The 11,562-nt window shown below is 37.2% G+C and overlaps 2 protein-coding genes across 3 annotated transcripts; both read left to right on the top strand.

The window, feature by feature from the left end:
* The first annotated feature begins 607 nt into the window (after positions 1-607).
* On the top strand, positions 608-2,942 carry rpl21 (ribosomal protein L21). The gene is made up of 6 exons (XM_056248784.1): positions 608-746; positions 1,407-1,485; positions 1,594-1,655; positions 1,726-1,838; positions 2,394-2,544; positions 2,815-2,942. The coding sequence occupies exons 2-6, from the start codon at positions 1,419-1,421 to the stop codon at positions 2,902-2,904; spliced, it is 483 nt and encodes a 160-aa protein (XP_056104759.1). The 5' UTR covers positions 608-746; positions 1,407-1,418; the 3' UTR covers positions 2,905-2,942.
* A 5,924-nt stretch (positions 2,943-8,866) lies between these two features.
* Positions 8,867-11,208, top strand: gtf3ab (general transcription factor IIIA, b). 2 transcript variants are annotated; one of them, XM_056248786.1, is made up of 9 exons: positions 8,867-9,055; positions 9,196-9,287; positions 9,825-9,921; positions 10,007-10,095; positions 10,196-10,269; positions 10,357-10,440; positions 10,519-10,751; positions 10,829-10,882; positions 10,963-11,208. In XM_056248786.1, exons 1-9 carry the CDS (start codon positions 8,939-8,941, stop codon positions 11,083-11,085), a joined length of 963 nt encoding a protein of 320 aa, XP_056104761.1. In that variant the 5' UTR covers positions 8,867-8,938; the 3' UTR covers positions 11,086-11,208. The 2 variants fall into 2 exon arrangements, with proteins under 2 accessions (XP_056104761.1, XP_056104760.1); XM_056248785.1 differs by having other exon boundaries at positions 9,193-9,287; positions 10,963-11,205.
* Positions 11,209-11,562: the final 354 nt, after the last annotated feature.

Consider the following 11,562-nt stretch of genomic DNA (forward strand, 5'->3'; position numbering starts at 1 on the left):
CATGTATGTGCATTATGCTGTTTATTTGATAGTATATTCAATTCAGCAGATAGCTTGTGCGGTGATATTTTTTTTAAGTCAGGATTTGTTTTAATTTATTACATTTTTTATTAAATAATATTTTTTCCCCCATTAACTTAACCCAGTTAATCCTTTTTATTTAAAAACAGGTAAATTAAATCTACACTTACAGAGCTTGTTTTTTATGTTAATGCTTATGTCAGGATCATAGATTGGTCAGGATTTTGTTTAATTCAATGCATTTTCATTTACAAATTAAAATGTTTTCGTGAAACTATCCCAGTTAAAGCTGCTTATTTAAAATATTTAAAGTAAATGGTTGTGGGTTTGTGTGATTTTTCAAAAATAATGTTAATTTGAGGCATAACTTAATTAGTTTATTAAATTTTTAATTAAAAAACTTAACCTGGTTTTAAAGCTTCTCGTTTATTTTTTTAGTTTATTTTTTTTTATTTTTTTTATAAATCTATATGATTCTTTGGAATATACTTATATATCTCCATGGTATGCTCTCGCAGGCAGGTTAAAAATAGGGGGGGGGGAAATCGTCAAATAAAAAACTATTTTTGTATGGCGATGATATCACTGCTCGTGGAGCAACAGCTCAGAAACTGCTATTTTTACTCAGGCAAATAAGTAGTCTTCCTATTCGTGCTTTGAAGGGAAGGCCACAGGACCCCATCATTCTCTTTCCGCCGTACCCGCCATCTTGCGAGCAACCAGGGGTAAGATGTGCTCCAGACATTATGTATTAAATCCTTAGTTACATACCTCTCATTGAGCAAAAGTGCAACACAAAACGCCCAAAAAAAACATAGCCTAGCATGGCATCGAAATTAAGTGCCGCATGTACGTTGTTGGATGCCGTAAAGAGTAAAATACAGAGTCAAGATGCAGCGTGTCCTTTCCATGTGGGCCATGCGTGGACAGGCTATGCGAGAGTCGTGGATTAAAAAAATAGTAAATTTTTTCGGATTGATGTATATGTTGTATTTCGAACACGTAGAAATATTTACGAGAGTTGCAAGAAGTCGCATCACTTTGGTTCCTTATTGTCAATGTATTTCTTGGTCATGAACTGAATTTTCATAGGGCTGTAACTAATGTCAATAAGACTTGTCTTGATGTGTTCATAGTCATACTTTAACTGCCTTTAATGATTCATTGTTAATCGTTATTGGAATTAATGCTATACACGTTAACGTTACATTCAATTATTCTGTACAGTCAGAGATGACCAAAGGCTGTTAACTAAGTGTGATATTAAATATACTCTAGTATTGTAGTTGGATATCAAGCGTAGTGTTTGAGAAGTGATTGAGAACTACTTTTATTTTATTTTTAGAAACTTTTTCTAACTTTATTTTTGCCTCTCTTGCACCCAGTAATCAGGCATCATGACAAACACCAGAGGCAAGAGGAGGGGGACCAGGTATATGTTTGCCAGGCCCTTCCGCAAGCATGGTGAGTTCACTTGAATTGTGCTGTATGTATTTTGTACTGAACTTTAGCATATTATAAACATTTTTATATAAAACTTAAAACCTGACATTGCTTTTTATTCCACAACAGGCCCAATCCCTCTGTCCACCTACATGCGCATCTACAAGAAGGGTGACATTGTAGACATCAAGGTAAGTGAAAGATGTTTTAGTGTACTTTAAGAATTGAGACAATGTCTAAGAAACCCATCTTTTTATCCAGGGCACAGGAACAATCCAGAAGGGAATGCCTCATAAATGCTACCATGGCAAAACAGGACGTGTTTATAATGTTACACAGCATGCTGTAGGCATCATTGTCAACAAGCAAGTCAAGTAAGTACTGCCCTGAACATGACATTTCAATGTAACATTACATCTGTCAGACAAGTACAGAAACCACATGGGTTAGTGTTTCTACATATATTGCTGTTGATGCCACTTTTTGTATCTCTACTATACTCTTATCATACGAGTGTTCACGAGAGGGGTGTTGTGATTACCGTCACGATCGCTGTGTGTGACGTCAAACAAAGTGGCAGCCATTCACTTGCATTTTAAATGTGTATATAATCTCACACAGTACTCCAGTAATGTTCTCAAGTTATTGAGCTAATGAGTTCTGAACTTATCCATATCAATGAAGCTTTTTAATGTGTAATGCCCCAGATTCACTTTGCCATAAGGGCCATCCAGTGTCCTGTGTGGTCATTCATATGGGGAAGAGCAGTCATCCTTATGCACCCTGGACTGGCACATTAATGCCTTTGCCAGATTGTCAATAAGGAAACATGCCTCTCTTTGATAAAGCTTGTAAATGCACAACAATTCTTGTTGTTTAAGTGACCAATTCTGGTTGTTTAAGTGACCAATTACTGGTTTTCCTTCTAGGGGCAAGATCCTGGCTAAGAGAATTAATGTGCGTATTGAGCATATTAAGCACTCAAAGAGCAGAGACAGCTTTCTGCAGCGTGTTAAGGAGAATGAGAAGAAAAAATTGGAGGCCAAGAAGCAGGGCACCTGGATTGAGCTTAAACGCCAGGTATGAGAACTTGGAAATTGATTGCTTTTACTTTTATATGGACAAATGTGCACAGTGAAACCATGCATTACATTGAACTCCCTGATGTAAACATTAGGTTTCATGTTCAGATGTTGCAAATGGTTATTTGAATTAAAATTAAAATGCCATTATGATATTTCATTAAATTTACATTAGTTAAAATGACAGAATATGTAAAACATGGCATTATTACAGCTCTGGCTGATGTTCTTTGGTTGTTTGTGGTGTTGATGTGTCTCTTGTTTTCAGCCTGATGCTCCACGGTCAGCTCACTTTGTCAGCACCAAGAACAACGAGCCTCAGCTCCTGGAGCCCATCCCTTACGAGTTCATGGCATAAGTCTGCTGGCCAAAATAAAGACCTTTGTACTACATAAATCTTGTTTGAAAGTCTTTCTTTAACATTTTTCCCCTTTAATTGTATTATGTTATGAGAATCTATTGTTAATGATGCAAATTGAAAGTGACATACAATACAGTCTCTCAAAAAAAGCTATGAAAGCTCTCACTGGGGTGGTCCCCCTTCAAAAGGTAATATGCACCGTTTAGGCCAGGGGTAAATGAGGTACAAAGATGTTCCTTTTGAAAGGTTGTACATTTGTGTTATTCAGTAAAAAAAAATTCCTTCAGTCCCTTTACTTTTATTTAATAAAGCTGTTGTAGCACTATAGGTTATTTAAGGGATCATATTTTTTTTTTCATTTTTAACCTACAAGCTTAGCTTACAGCATGTAACAGCCTTCTAACCAAGCCATTAGATTCTGTTCAAGGATATTCCTATATTAGGGCCTCTTGGATTCGCTATGGATCAGAACCTTTATTTTTAAGAGTGCATGAAGTGGCCAAAAAACTTGGTCCAAAGTTTTCCAGTTCTTGCAGCCAATCACAAAATATGTTGTTTTGTTTAATGGCATGGATTATTGCAAGATCCAGATGTGATACTATTTTGGCCTTTTCTCCTTTTAGCTGTTCTCTCATACAGCCTAAAATCAGCAAAGTACTGAAAGAGAAAATGCCTGCAATTTCAGCAAAATAACTAGCTCTTATCAGTGTTGCAGCTGGCCTTATGTTAAATTGCTCACTTTGGTAGAACAGCCTGATCTTTGTTGTTTGAAGTCATTTCATGTCCTATCTTTTACGAAGTACTTGACTGAATCTTGGAAGGTTACATTTTTCCAATTCTTTTCAAAACCAGTTTCCTAAATGTTCTATTGTTCTTTAGTCTACATAACTGCTCTTACCCGTTTTGAGAACCTATAAAGGTGGAAAAAGTTATGCAATCAAAATTGAACAGAGGGGGATTAAAACATGAACAAAAATGTACCTTATTAGTGTAGTTATTCTGATGTCTCTCGGGTGATTATACACCTTGTGTAATTCAATACAATGAAATTGGTAGAAGATTTATCTGAAGTAAATTTTTCCACATGAATCAAAAATATGTTTATTTTATTCGCAAAACAGTGTGATAAGAACAAACATGATTTTGTGCTAATGTCTATATGGTAGTTCATATAAGCTGTCACTAGGAGGCAGCATTAGTCTTTACCCTGACAGAATAAGTCCCGTTTAACTCAAAAGATCCTTGCGTTGGTGTGCTATGAAGACATATACTGAAAATAATCCTTGCATATCTAATCTATTTATTAGACTCGTGTCTGGTATTGCTTTTGAAGCATGGATCATGACTGTGTATTAAAATGTATTAATGAGTTTTGTTCAAAATGCATTGATCAGGCTGACAAGATTATTGCCAGTGCTGGGTAGTAATTTATGTAATTGAATTATGTAATCAAATTCCTAATACAAATACTTGTAATTAGATTATATAACATTTTAAAATACTCGTAATCAGAGTACAGTTACTTTTTTATTGATTACACGATTGCTTAATATTCACAAAATTATTTATGATTCACTGATTCTCACTAATTCTAATTTAAAAAAAAAAAAATCTAATTTTATCTTTTGAGTTTTCCTATTGCTTATATAGTGCTTATCTTCCAGTTTTGTGGAACTGCACACACAAGAGCGGTGTTAGCTGGCTATAATTACAAGGAAAATTTATAGGCCACTCAGGCCACAAAGCCCCTGCAGTTCCTACACAAACCCCAGTTTGAGAAGCCTGACATGTTTAATGCACTTCACTGTTGATAATAACAAATAGTGGAATAATGATTTTTTCTCTTTGTGTTTTTATATCAATATGCTACAAGATTATTCTATTCAAATCAATGTGATAAATGAGTTGGGTCAAAAGTATTCAAAAAGTAATCAGATTATATTACCTAAAATGTGTAATATATTTGTGTGTGTGCATGGTGTTCTTTGTGTGATTTGGTGTGTAAGTGAGGACCACCTCTCTCTATCTTGACTTGTGCTGTGTAATCAGAGTGGCTGAATGCCTGACTGCATATCTGACAAATATGTTATCTCATCCCACCTCAGTACTTCACCCAATATTTGCTTCAATTAGGGTCAGTTACTGAGATACCCAGCAGCTGTTCGGGTGCGTATGAGAAACAGCCTTAATTCCATGATGTTCTCACATACACGCCTTTCACTGCATTTCTATTGATATGTACGCTGCACTGCATTACAGTTCAACTGCTTGATTTAGATTTAGCTGCTAGGGGCAGAATCTGACCTTCTTCCTTTTTTTAGGCATGGTCTATTCATTCTGCCCTCAGAGGACACACAGGTCTGGGAATTAGCCACAGTATTAGGATGGCACGCTGAGAGGTCATAGCATGACTGTGAGAATGTGAGGACGACTAGATAACCTCATTGTGTGCTGTGCCTATCCATTGGCCCTGTTCCCTCTGCTATCGTGCTGGTGTTAGATATTAGTACGGATTTGGATAAAGGTGATGAGGTCATAATCAATAGTATCAATCAACAAGTGACATGCTGCCCTGGTATTGATCACTATGAAGATGTCGAAAGTGCGAGAATGGGGGGGGGGGGGGGGGGGGGGGGGGTTGATTCCCTTAGTTATCAATTAACGCTGACTATGGCAATAAGACCAATCTTTAATTGCATCTTAAACATTTTTTAGTGTCTATTTTTCCTGTGAAGTTGTTGACAACCTTTTTGATGAGGGGAGCCCCAACTTTCCACTGTTCAGTTTATATCGCATGCATTAAATCGACAACACTGACTGTAACACTTAAATATCAAGACAGATTGATTTATTAAAGACAGGCAAACATTACCACAATCTTTATGTACTTTATATAAATCTGTATATTTTTACTGTTTTTTAATGTACAAAACTCCCAATCTCTGGAAAGTCTAATTTATTCTAGTGAATCATTTCAACCTAAATGGTCCTCTCTGAAAAACCTAAGCTTGGCTGGTCTCAGCTGGTCTTAGCTGGTCTTCCAGCCTTGTCATAGCTGGTTTAGCAGACTGGTTTTAGAGTGGATTTGGACACTTTTTTAGCTGGTCAGGCTGGGAGACCAGCTTACCAACCAAATCCAGCTGAAACCAGCTACATCCATCTTAACTAAGACCAGCCAACCAGCTTTTTCACCAGGTATGAAGCGTAACTTCATATAACATTGGGTAGCCACATTCATTGAATTGATTTGTCCTCTCTCATAACGTTGGCTAGTCCGATTCATTCTAGTGAATCAGTTTGATCGGATGGTCCTCTTTCTCGTATACGTATAACGTTGGAAGGTCAATTTGTTGTAATGAATCGGCTTGTTCGAATGCTCCTCTCTCTCACATGTAACGTTGGAAAGTCTGAATAATTCTAGTGAATTAGTTCATACTAAACTAAGTCCTATGCTAAGTCCTAGTCTATGCTAAATTAATCCTTTAAATTTAAGTCCTCTCTGTCATAGTATCAGTAATCAGTTTGTTCAGACTGTCCTCTCTCATGTAAAGTTGGATGGTCCAGTTCATTCAAGTGAATCTTTTCATTAGGACGATACTCTCATGTAGCAAATCATTTTATACTGGTTTGTTCGGTCAGTCCTCTCCCTCATTAATGTTGTATAGTCCAATTTATTCTAGTGAATCGGTTCATTCAGATGGCTCTCTCTTATAGTCTGATTCATTCTAGTGAAATGTTCCCCTCTTTCATATACTTTCAGAAAAAAGGTATAAAAGCTGTCACTGGCGGGGGACCCTTTCAAAAGGTACAATTTTGTCCCAAAGAGTGCATATTAAGACCTCAAAGGTACATATTGGTACCAAAAGTGAACATATTAGTATATAAATGGGACATTGGAACCTTTTTAAAAGGTACCGTGCAGTGACAGCTTGAGCTTTCGTACCTTTTTTTTTTTTAGAGTGTATAGCATTGGAAATGCTAATTAATGCTATACCGGAGCACATTCGTATGACCTTCTCTCTAATATGTAACATTGGGTAGCTAGTTCAATTAGTGAATTGGTTCATTTGGACATTTCATAAAAATTTACAGAAATTCACTGTTACTTGAATGTATTTATCTACTTTTGTGTAGACTTTTGTAGCTTGACAAGCTAGAAGCTACATTTTCAAAGTAGCTTCCGCAACATTGCTTCAAGGCTCTGACTCATAGATTGAATTAAACAGAGTAAACAGAGGATAGGAAAAGAGGAAAAAGGGATGGAGCAGAGTGGGCAGAGGCAAGTCCTGAGGTTCTTAATCATACCTGTTTGACACTCAGAGATTTAGGCCATCAAGCAGTGCGACAGCCATATCGACCGCCCATGTTACACATTAACTTTCCTCTCTCAACCAGGGAGACAAGCAAACACGACATACAGAGATAATACAACTAGACATCATGTCTTCTCCCACCACAGTCTCTGACTCTTTTTTGAAATTTCCTAAAGGTTGTGAAATCATAAAGACTGCTCAAATGGGAGACTGAAAGCATGACTCTCCAATCACCATCGACACCATTTTGTCTGGGAGCTTTTGTTTGTCTTTTTGCTTGCTTGTGCTTATCAGGACAGATCATGGCCTTTGAGATATAGAGGCAGCTTTATTGATCAATCCCAAACATGGGAGGGTTGGGGCACTGCAAGACCGGATGATGTGACGGAATAGGCATGACGGTGACCATAGGGCAGGAATGTCCGCTGAACTTGATGTCAGATGGATGGAGTCTGGATGAGCTTGATAGAAGGTTATAAGCTGTCCACTGTGGACTATTTAATGTTAGATTTTGGTCATTTATCCGTGTATCATTTAAATGTGAAGTCCCTGTGAATAGCTATGTTCTGGATCAAGCTGGAGAAAGAGAAACACAAATCCCCCTTTGGCTATAGGTAAAGTGCAGCAAGCATGAAATGAGAAATATTTTACAGTACGCAGCACTTTGAAATAAAACATGATCACCTTGAGACACAGGAGCAATCATGACTGTAGTAAATCATACATATCAGCTGGCTGTTCTTGGAGGCTGATAAACCACAATTAGGGCAGTAATTTCCACGTGTGTGTATGATGGATGGAGCCAGGCAGTCTTTTAAACACCCTAGACAGACACATTCATACACAGACTTGAATGGAGCCACTTGACGGTTTAATATCCACATAAATCTCTGTCAGACAATTCTAAAGACCAGTCCCGATCACAACTCTGTGAAGGTGAACAGTTGCTTGGTGTTTATCAGGTGTTATGCCATGTGTGAATCACCATGGAGAATACACATTTAAAACATGTGATTCTGGTTCATTTGTGAAAAATAACCAGATGACAAATAGAAAAAAATATATTCTGTCAAATTCACATCATTAGATTTTGATATGACAATCGTTAGAAGCAAATTACTGATAACGCAATGATACATTTTTTAAAGTAAAACATGAAAACCATAAAAAAATCGTAAGCAGTGAACCATGGAACTAAGGCACAAAGTAGGCTATAGGCTATTCTATTATTTTTTACCTATATAGGCCTACCCCTGATTTCATAACATTAAAAAAATAGTTATTTGTTATATTGTGGTTTAATTGTTATGTGTATTGTTCTCAATTATAACAATAAATAAAAACTAAACAAATGAGAGCCCTACGCGACGTCATGCGCTAATCATGTGACGTATTAGGCCTACAGGTAGATCTATTCAAATCAGGAACAAGCCAAATTATCTACTTGTCAAAGCGCAATAACTACTATTGGTGAGCTAAATCATTAGTTATTATTCTGTTAAACAATATATAATAATAAATATTATTATTATAAATAAGACAGCTAAGAGGATAGGCTACATGATAATTTTACGCATTTGTCTATTTTTGTCGTAATTTTCAATGAACTCAGTTGGTATGTTCCACTCACAATAAAACGTAGCTCAATGAAATTGTTTTGTTGTGGGCCGAAGACCGACCTACCACCTGTTGACAGTAGCAGTTTATAATCGACTAGAATGGGTGAAAGAATTCAACACCCGAATAAACATTTAATTTGTTCTTTCTCTGACTGTAAAGCGACGTTTTCAAAGCTTTGGAAGTTGGAAACGCATTACTGCAGACACACTGGACTGGTGAGTGAAACACAATCAGTAACTTAATCTTGTCTGGATTTTAGATGCTCCTCTAGTGTTCATATTAGTAGGCTACTTCGTGGTCTGAACTTTTTATTTTAAAAAGTCGTTGCCTACTTTTATTTACTATTCATCAGAAGCCGTTTGCTTGTGGAAACTGCGAGAAGAGCTTTTGTACCCGTTACCAGCTTACCCGACATCAACTGAGCCACAGTGGCGAGAAACCCTACCTGTGAGTCCACATACTGACAGCAAATTCTTTTGTTTACTCGAAGAACTTGCATATATTAAGACTTGTATGTAGGCCTTTGTGTTTTTTAATTATTATTTTACGGCATTTTAAAGTGTTTCGTCTTGAGTTATGTAGCCTACTTTTATGTACGTTTCACTTTGAAAACAATTTTGTAGTGGTGTAAATTCTGATTCATGCCAGTGACCTTTGGCTTTGTTCACTAAAAGTCTTTTTCAGTGACCATTTCTGCAGTATACGTTATGCCAGTAGGTGGTGACAAATTATTTTTGTGTGTGTTCTGATTGAGCTGAATCCTCATCATTGAATCTTTTACGCAACCGATTCAACTGAACGAACGATTCGCCCCTTTTGCCTGACCTAGCAGCAAGCTGTCTGTCCAGAGAGTGTTTGTAGGCATGATATGTTGCCTCAGAGGCTGTCTAAGTGGGCTGCTCACTGAGGTTTTTAATATGCAGTCACAGAATACCCTTACTATGCCCCTTTTGTGTACATTTCTGCTGATCAAAACTGGTAAAGGTGCTCCGTCAGCGGGTGTTCAGCTGCATTTTCCACGCCTGGCAGCTTGAGGAACCATGTTGCTCATGTTCACCACCACGAAGAGAAGTATTATGTGGTAAGTAATCTTGTGATTATTGATTAAAAGTGGTTTATTGTATAATTTCAAATGTTTACTTTGGTCCATTTACAATATTTTGTAGTGCAACCATCAAGGCTGTGGAAAGGAGTTCCGTAAGAAAAAGCAACTGAAGATTCACATGTGTGAACACACAAATGAGTTGCCCTTTGAGTGAGTTTTTACTATTATTATTATTTTTTAGATCACATTAGGGTTACACATTATGTATTTTTCCCTCATTGTGACCAGCTCCTCAATCTCATTCTGACAGATGTGACTTTAAGGGATGCAACAACAAATTTGATTCCTCTAAAGCTCTAAAACGACATGGGAAGGTACATGAAGGTAATAGAAAACCTTTTCTGACTTTCAAACAATCAAGTTTTTTTTTTAAAGATCTAACTCCATTTTTTCCCTTTTTATAAATTTAAGTTTACCCATGTGATGAGGAGTTCTGCAACTTCAGAGGAAAAACTTGGTCTGAGTATCAAAAGCACAAAAAGACTGCACACAGAGGTGTGTGCGAAGTCCTTTTGATTACCGTAATCAAATTGAATGCAAGTTTATCTGTGCTCCGTTTTCTTTTGTTTGCAGTTACCCTGCCATGTGATCAATGCAAGAAGATCTTCCACAACGCCTGGTTTTTGCAGAAGCACAAACAATCCGTTCACTCTGGGGAGCGGCGCATGTTTAAATGCTCTAGAGAGGGCTGTCAAAAGAGCTACACCAAAAACTTCAACCTGCAGAACCACATTCTGGTCTTCCATGAGGGAAAGCACGACTTCACCTGCCCTTTTGCAGGCTGCGGTAAAGCCTTTGCTATGAAGGTCAGCATTTTCCTTTATTATGGTGGAGTATCTTAAATGACTAATAAATTAATTAATTTAACTTTTATTTTTTACAGGAAAGCCTGAAGAGGCATTCTGTAGTCCATAACCCTCAGAAGTCAAAACTGCCGGTAAACATATGTAGCAGTGCACCAATTGTGTGTGTTTGAGACGTATTGGAGATGCTCATTTGAATATGATCTTCTTACAGAAGCCAAAAGTCAAGCCGCGCAAACGCAAGGCGACTTCATCCAAAACAGATGCAGCTAAACTATCTGAGCACCTGCAAAATGTGTCCTTGAACAAGACTGGATCAAAGAAGCCATTGCCTTAACTTTATTTTTCATGGAACAATCCCCTTTTGTCCCATATTTTCCTCAGTTTCTAAGTTTTGTTTAGTTTATACAGACATGATGTTTTCAGTTTAGATTCATGAAATAAATGATCACTGCTGCAACTCTTTTGTTTTGTGGTGAATAAAGTTCATGATGGTGGAAGAGGAACAGTCTCGGTTCATGTTAACTTTTCAAAAACATGTTGGGCTGGATAGCGGGTCCCCGAGACCTGAACTTTGACGTCAAAGGCAGTTGGCAGCTTTTGGAGCGCAGCAGTGACTGTTTTGTAGGCCAACCTGGAATTTGGCATCACCCTGGTTCCCTCTACAACAGCCTAATAGGATTTTTCTATTGATTTGGATTATTGCAGAAAATGAGCTCTGTCAAAAAAGTGTCTTAGATGTTTATAATAATTTTCACCAATGAACAACTTTCATGAATTTGGAAGCCTAAATACAATCACCAGAAGTAAAAGG

The sequence above is a fragment of the Rhinichthys klamathensis genome, unplaced genomic scaffold (genome assembly GCF_029890125.1).
Source record: "Rhinichthys klamathensis goyatoka isolate OS25496 unplaced genomic scaffold, OSU_Roscu_1.1 h1tg000059l_1, whole genome shotgun sequence".
NCBI lineage: Eukaryota > Metazoa > Chordata > Actinopteri > Cypriniformes > Leuciscidae > Rhinichthys > Rhinichthys klamathensis.

Coding starts and splice junctions, on each gene's coding strand:
- gtf3ab (XM_056248785.1), top strand. CDS start 8,939: ATGGGTGAAAGAATTCAACACCCGAATAAACATTTAATTTGTTCTTTC. Junction 9,922..10,006: donor ACGAAGAGAAGTATTATGTG/GTAAGTAATCTT, acceptor AATATTTTGTAG/TGCAACCATCAAGGCTGTGG. Junction 10,270..10,356: donor ACATGGGAAGGTACATGAAG/GTAATAGAAAAC, acceptor TATAAATTTAAG/TTTACCCATGTGATGAGGAG.
- rpl21 (XM_056248784.1), top strand. CDS start 1,419: ATGACAAACACCAGAGGCAAGAGGAGGGGGACCAGGTATATGTTTGCC. Junction 1,486..1,593: donor CAGGCCCTTCCGCAAGCATG/GTGAGTTCACTT, acceptor ATTCCACAACAG/GCCCAATCCCTCTGTCCACC. Junction 2,545..2,814: donor GGATTGAGCTTAAACGCCAG/GTATGAGAACTT, acceptor TCTTGTTTTCAG/CCTGATGCTCCACGGTCAGC.